Raw genomic sequence first — 7,963 nt, 5'->3', positions numbered from 1 at the left:
TCCTTACACCGGGATATCTTCAACAGGCGTAGGAGTGTGCGTATGTATGTGTGTGTGTGTGTGTGTATTTAGGCGTGTACTTCTTCCATTCATGGCACAATGGGTACAACACTCAGGCAGAATGATGAGAGTCCAATGATGTCTAGATCCAGGAAGAGAAGAAAGGAGAGGAGGGGAAGAGAGAATGAGTGTGAGTCATCACATAGACAGACAGACACACACACACACACACACACACAAACACACACACACAGAACAGTGTCATGTTTAAAGCAGGGATTCTCAGATGTTTTCATGTCATTAACGGCCAAATGGACACACATTCGGCCACATACCCCCATTTGATAATATTTTATCCAAAAGATCCATATGGGAAGATTTTTGTTGTTGTTGATTAAGTATTGAATTATAGAACTGTCTGCTATAGGTGGGGAGATAATAGTGGTAAGACTGAAACCTTTGATTACAATCATCATTCTTATACAGTTTCTAATTCATTCTCAGATCATGTCTAACGAAGTAAACTGAGAATGAGAATCACTGCATTAAAGTACCAGAGGACAGACATCACACACATAGCTAGTCACCTCCCATTGCCCTATACAACAAGAATGCCATAAAAAAAAAGTGAAAAATCAAATTTATTCAAAAAGTTTAAAAGTAGTGGTTAGAGAGACCATCCCATAACATCCCTAAAAGGTTGCATTCATGTAACAACCAACAGCCGCTCTTTCACCTGGCATTTCACCTGGCATTAACATGCATCCTAGGAGGACTGAACTGTATTCAGAGTAAAAACTCATCAAATTCAGGTGTAAAGGTACCCAAGATGCTAGAGCCGGGAGATTGACATTCGTTAATCGATAAATTATCGAACGCATCTTGAAGATGCATTGAAGATCCAATCAGCCGAACCACCTCTGGAGGTGGGGAGAGACGCACGTAGCCACATTAACAACAAAGTGTAAATAAACAGAAATAAACTTTAACACACTAATCCAGTGAGGAAGCACACGCTCAGATAGTAACACATTTGTCAAAGCTGGATTGTCAGGATACTTGTGGATGGGGAACAAGTAATATGAGGAACTGACTCAGTTTTAAAGGAGATGTGCTTGGTAAGGGAAAGGAGAATCCAATTTTTATTTAAGATTATTTTGGCATTTTTGAATTATTTGACAATTAACAATAGAGAGAGATGGGATGGTAAATGCTTAAAATGTAAATAAGAAAATTTGATTCAATATGCCTAAGTTTGAGGACGTTATTTCAGGTCCTCTCTTTACTCTTTCATTTTTTCATTTCCCCACTCATCCTCTCCCTCCTTCTCTCTGCACTTCCTTTCTTTAGAATGATTTGTTTACCCACAATTCCCCTGGGTAATTAGTGCTGTGATAATAACTAGTGTTGGAAACAAACACGCCCACTCACTGAGCAGCGCACACACACACACACACACACACACACAGAGTGGGATGAAAAACAACTTTCATGAGCTTAGGCGCCTGAGTAATGGTGCAAGTGGAGCAACTACAACCCCCCCACTTTTACATGAAGGGGAAAACAATTGGAGCTGTGTTCGCCCCGTTTTTGAAATTGTCATTTTTAATAATGAAACACATTGTTACGTAGTTATACCAAAATAGGAACAAACAATAAAGCAGGGCAGAGGCGCAGACTGAGCTACCTCACGATGGTAAATTCAGTCACAGTTGGTGATTGCTCGGAGGTTGTGTAATGAAAAAGCCCACACCTACAGACAAATTTACACAGCTTATTCAGTGGGGCGCCCTCCAGAAAAACAAAGGACACGATGGTGCCTTTCAAAAACTAACTTGTAAGCTAGAAAGCTGGCTGGATTACCGGGATCGTGGGCGAACTCCTCTTCATAGCATTGCTAGCATTGACGATAATACAGCGTGGGATGCTAGGTGGGTGGACATGACCGCCCGTCCCTCGTAGGTGTCTGCCATTTTCATTCCGGTTTGCCCGGCTTTAGAGCTGGATTCAAGACTTTTTCAGGACCCGCACATACCCTGAATGTCTTGCCAAATGCTTCGGGAGTCAACATGATAACATTTGTCCCAGTGGTCCGAGAAAGTAGCGAGATCTCGTGCTGAGTCGTGATCTGAAACGTCGCTAAATCTAGCAACTGTTAAAAAAGTTTGCAATAATTTCTGTTTTTTAGCCAATCGGCATGATGAGAAGTCCTGCCTACACAACCTCTGAGATATCTGCCAGTTGTGTTATTAACTCCCCCTCTGCTGTTTGTCGAATGACCGCATTGCGCCAAAAGTCAAATGATTCCAAGTGATTTTTTTGTTTCCAGTTTGTTTTTGAGTTCCTCGTTTTTAAAGAAAAAGTCTTTGCTGGCTACCAGACATTTCCCTATGCAGGAAGTACTCAGTTTTTTTAATGGACAAGGGGACAAAGTAGTGTCTCTATCAATTGAGTCTGTGTAGGAGCTGGTAGTTCAACACATGACTGGGCTCTCCTCTACCTGTCTGATTGGAGCCGTCTCAAGCAGCTGCTATTCATCGTGGCGTGCGCGTAGGTGTGTGTGTGTGTGTAATTCAAAAAGATTACAATAGATTGCGTGCGAGTGTGTGTGTGTGCGCGCAGATCGGGCACCTCCGCTTTCACTTCTGCTAAATCTCCGTCGAGAACAGGGGAATGATAGATTGAGAGAGAGAGAGAAAAAAGGAGACAGAGAGAGAGGGGAAAGAAATAAGGCAGAAAAATGAGAGGAAAAAGAGGAGAGCGAAGAATCCCCCCGCCGCGTCTCCCATCAGGAGGCGTCTTGCTCTCCTCACCGGGTGATTTATTCGCTCTCCTTTTCCTTCACGTCCCCCTTTCCGTTCCCCCCCCCCATTTCCTTTCTTTCGCTCCCTTCTTTTCTTGTCTTGTTTCCGTGGGCAGCTGGTGAACATAGTTATCAGAGCTGTTTGGAAGTGGCGACAGACCGACGGGGCTGTTAAAATGACTCACCTGTGATTTCTGAGCTTTTTCATCTGAAGTATCTCTAAGTCTTAAGTACACTTCTTTCTTTCCCACGTTCCTCTCTTTTGTCTGAATTCAGCTGGGATTGAATGTTGATGCTTTTCACTAGGCTGTGAGGAGTCTCAACAGAAAATGTCTCTTATTTTAAAGGATGTGTGTGTGCGCGGTGGGGGTTGTTGGTGTGTGTGTGTGTGTACAGCCTTAACAGCTGAGTACTGACAGCTACTGTTTAGATGCATCCTCTGGTAGTGTAGTCATGGTGAACGGTCTACATTTGCTCAGCTTCCCTCCTTTCTTTCTATATTACTTACTAATTGCTTGACATTTTAGGGCTACTGCTAGATGTTCACACTGGCTGATAGTTTTTTCGGAAGTTTGCTTTAAATAAATAGTAAAAGCACTTACTGTGTGGACTGACCCCTCATCTATTGACTTTGTGTTAATGCCACACTCCTCCAGAAAGTTAAACTATGAGTTCGGTCCCAAAATGGATGGCTCTCTAACCTTCATTAACTAAAGGAAGGCTTTTGCTGAGCATGTTCATTTTCAGCCAGTGTGTCTGCGGGTCATGAACCAAAGACTGACAGTTAAATATGGATGAAGACAGTTAAATATTACGTTTAAAGTCTTAAATTCAGTTACAGGAAGGCATAAAAACAAGCAGTAGTGAAATATTTGAGGGAGAGAGATTGGAATAGGAAACACATTCGAAAGAAATAAAATGCATACATGAAATAAGATAAGATTAAAAAACATAAATATCACAAGATTATGATTATCTCTGGTGTAAATATGCACTACTTCGTCAATTTAATCCCAGGCTAAAAAAGATTAAGATCCACAACAACCAACAATATTGTCAGCATCAATACACATTCAAACCAGGGAAACAAAATCATAGTTACCAAAGGACCAAAGGAGGTAGTTAGACTTTGGGGTGTGTGTGCATGGTTGTGTGTGTGTGTGTGTGTGTGTGTGTGTGTGTGTGTGTGTGTGTCTGTGACATTGCCAACAAATAGAGCATTCAGTCTTTGTCACCTGTCTATAGCAGAGGTTTGTTGCCAACCAATCATTTAGCCATTTAGCTTTCAGACACATTCAACTGCTCTTTGGCCCGCCCTCCGAAACGGCCCCCCCATTCATTCCCTACCAGTGCCACAAGTGTGTGTGTGTGTGTAATCAGCCATGTTCGATCCCTCACACCTATGTATGGCACCCACCCCACCCCCCACCCCCCCTATAAGTGTGGGAAGCAGAGTGTCTACGTGTGTCAGTATGAGTGTGTGTGGGAGAGTGAGAGATATATAGTGTATGGTATGTATCTATGTATGTGTGGGTGTGTGTGTCTCTCTCTCAATCTTGCACCCCCCCCCCCCCCCCCCCCCATCCATCCGCCCCCCCTCCCTCCCAGCGCTGGTTGGTTGCCACGGCTACAGTGTCGCCTCTCCTCCTCATGTTGCTATGAGACTCGGACCGACAGACCTGAGCTGAATGACAATGTGTCTCCGGCTCCGGCGAGAGGCCTACAACAGCCAATGAGCGACGAGACGAGCGGTTCCCAAACCGGGGTCCGGAGACCTCCGTTTGGGCCCTGAGGGGGGTTGGCAGGGGGTCCCCAGCAAAATGAGAATAGCTAAATTTCACTATTATTTCATTGCCTAGATAATTAGCTCAATGGAAGAATGTGTAACAATAACCAATAAAAATGGTATGACATGGACCTTTCATTACATTATTATTCTTATACATTCTCAAATTGGGTTAATTTCTAATTAAGTAATAGTGAAATTAAACTTTTCCTTATTTTGTTAGGGAACAACTGGAACCCCAGTTTGGAAACCACTGACTTAAGATGTCATCACAACTTTCAATTCTCTTTTTCCTTCCTATTTTCATATCTTCTCCTTTGTCATGTATTGAATAGATTTTGGTGCCTTTTATGTTGTGTCATTATTTTCATACTGCATATATTTAGAATTGTTTTTATATATTTTCATATCATACATTTTTCATTTATTTTTTCTTTGTCTCAGTATGTTCTCTTTTGCACACCCTGCATACATGCTGCACCTCATATTTGTATCATTTTCTTTCATATATTTGTACCTAATATGTTCTAGTGTTGTAATTGTCTTTGCTATAATTTTCTTTGCTATATTGGCTGCTGCAATGATCCAATTCCCCCACAGGAATCATTAAAGCTTAATTTTGTCTAAGGAAACAGAACAATAAGAAAGAACTATGCACATGAATTACACTTCGAGGCAAACAACCAGGACAGTCCTTCCACTAACACACTGATTAAAGGCGGTTTGAAAATATGCACCTTAATTACAGATGACCACAACAGATTTGCTGCTACTGTAAATCATGTGTCTAATCTCTCTCTGTCTCTGTCTTTCTCTCTCTCTCTCTTCAGGAGTTGTTTACGGCGGAGTGTAAGTTTAAGGAGTCGGTGTTTGAGAACTACTATGTGATCTACAGCTCTATGCTCTACAGACAGCAGGAGTCGGGCCGGGCCTGGTTCCTGGGCCTCAATAAAGAAGGACAGGCCATGAAGGGCAACAGGGTCAAAAAGACCAAACCAGCCGCACACTTCCTGCCTAAACCTATAGAAGGTAACATGCACACACACACACACACACACACACAGCAGGGTTACAGTATTTTTTAGATTTCCATTCGTTTTTATTTTATTTATAAATTTAGCGTTCAGTTATCTTTTAGATAGGGGTTGCTTGTTTTAATTTTTACTTTTCAGAAATGTTTCGTTTCATGCTTAGTTTTAGTCTTAGGCTCTGTTCACTCATAGCGTTTATTCGTGTGGAAAAAGCGCTGCCTGGAGCGCTTCTTCTGAGGAGAAATAAAAGCGGATTGCGCAATGTACACCTTGTTTCCATAACAACGGACCACTCGTTTCAGCTCACCTGTTGCGCCGTTGTGTCTGATCCCACCGCTTAGCTTGCAACAAATACTAGATTATTAAAGCTCCGGATATTCACTTGCTACAATGACCAATTTCTCCACCGCCACTTTCTCCATCTTTGTTGCTGTTGTGCGGAAACGGCCGGCCTCCTACATAGCATGAAACCCCGCCTCTCCTTCATTGTGATTGGTTGGCTGAGAACAAAACAGTTCAGGTCACTCGGCACTTTTCTGAGAAGTTGAAACTTTCTCAACAACATTTTGTGCACCTTGTGGTCTCTCCCCATACGTTTGAATGTAAAAAAGGTGGGGTCAGTTTTGAAAAATAAAAAACGCTACGTGTGAACACAGCCTTAGTTTTAGATTCAGTCAACTTTAGCAACCTTAATAATAACCTTAATAACCACACGCACACACATTAACCTCTCTGTCAATTCTTCATCCTTTGCCCCTTATGTCCATCCCTCTTTCTCTCCTCCCTCGTTTACCTGTACCATCCACCACTCCCCCTTCCGTTGCACTTTCCCTCTTATCTCTCCTCTCATCCTTTCTTCATCCGTATCTCTCCTCATTCTCTCCTCCCCTCCTCATCATACCTGCTTTTCTCCTGCCTCCTCCTCTTCATCCCTCCTCTCTGCTCCTCCTCATCCCTCCCTTCACGGCTGCCTCCCCCCCTCCTTTTCTCCTCCTCCTCCTCCTCCTCCTCCCCTCCAGTTGCTATGTACAGAGAGCCTTCGTTGCACGACGTCGGGGAGGCGGCGACTAAACCCGCCGGGGTCCCGTCCTCCAAAAGCACAACCAGCGAACCGGTGGTCATGAACGGCGGCAAGCCAGTCAACAAGCCCGACAAGGAGGCGACATAACCTCGCCCCCCTCCTCTCCCTCCTGGCCAATCAGAGGCCAGGAAAAGCCAGAGACTCCTCCCACTGCTGCACTCTTAAAAAAAACAAAACAAAAAAAACGTCTCGCTCTGACTGGTCAGCAGTGGGGCCGCACGTCCCGCCTCCCCTCTCTCCCGATTGGTTGGATCCAGCGTAGCGGGGCCGAGCCAGAGGAACAGAGCGCACCAATCGGTGGGCGGGAGGGGGGAGAGGAGGAAGACGGGGAAATAAAGGGAGGAGGAGGATGAAGAAAGAAGTTGAGTCAGGCCAGTGCCGGCCAGATTTTGGAACTGGGACAGTGGAACGCCCGAGCTATGTGATACAGAATGCCTTTTTAAAAATATATAATAACAAAAAAAAAATAGTCTTTACTGGTATTTTTCTGTGACAATCTGTAAGAATGAGGCCCCCTTTTTCCTCTCCAGGTAGTACTTTTTCTGTTGCCAGGTAGCCTTGCTTGCTGATGGCTACACACAACTAAACACACACTAACACACACACACACACACAACCTCCAAGGTTCACTGAAAATCCACCACTTGGTTTCTCTCTTTCTCTCTTTCTGTTTAAATCTCTCTCTCTCTGGTGGTGTAGCATCAGGCAAACAAAATCACTCCAAACATTTTACCCCTACTATTCCACTGGTGGCTTTATTTGGAAGTAAGATTTGAAATAATGCCAAATATCGGACAAGTGACCAAACACTGGTGATTCAGAGGACGCTGAATCATCACTCAAACGATTAAAACTGATCAAAGGACATTTTGTACAATAGCTTGTAATGGAATGTACTTGAGAAAAGGGGGTACTGTACATTACATACAAAGCAAACCAGACATTAATCCTGGCATTAATCAGCTTTGAACTGTCTCTAATTTTACATATATTACTGTTTTCAAATTCAACACTTCTCCTCCCGGGGTATGGTGTAGAAAAGAGTGTTCTTATTTGACAATGACACTGTAAGCATGATTGTCTCTTCATTATTTCTTTATTATCTGTTTGTTTGATGGTTTATTATGCTGCACACACAAAGCACTAGTGATTATCTGGCTACATTGCTGTACAGACACAAAACAAGAACAGACCCTTTTCAGTTTGCACCTCTCTCCCTTTTTTCTCTGTGACAAGCCTTTTTTTCTGTCCATTTACTAATG

The 7,963-nt window shown here is 43.3% G+C and overlaps 1 protein-coding gene across 1 annotated transcript; it reads left to right on the top strand.

Moving 5' to 3' along the window:
• Positions 1–5,419: 5,419 nt before the first annotated feature.
• LOC139656254 (fibroblast growth factor 14-like) lies at positions 5,420–6,788 on the top strand (the record flags this gene model as incomplete). Its single annotated transcript, XM_071533767.1, has 2 exons — positions 5,420–5,618; positions 6,640–6,788. Coding segments are annotated over 2 exons (348 nt in total), but the record flags the coding sequence as incomplete, so codon positions are not given.
• Positions 6,789–7,963: the final 1,175 nt, after the last annotated feature.

Source organism: Centroberyx affinis, unplaced genomic scaffold, assembly GCF_046629955.1.
Source record: "Centroberyx affinis isolate AG114_WGS23_722 - 3 ecotype Tasmania unplaced genomic scaffold, CSIRO-AGI_Caff_v1 ptg002426l_1, whole genome shotgun sequence".
Classification (NCBI taxonomy): Eukaryota; Metazoa; Chordata; class Actinopteri; order Beryciformes; family Berycidae; genus Centroberyx; species Centroberyx affinis.
Note: the sequence above shows the minus strand (reverse complement) of the source record. Positions and strands in the feature narration are given on the sequence as shown.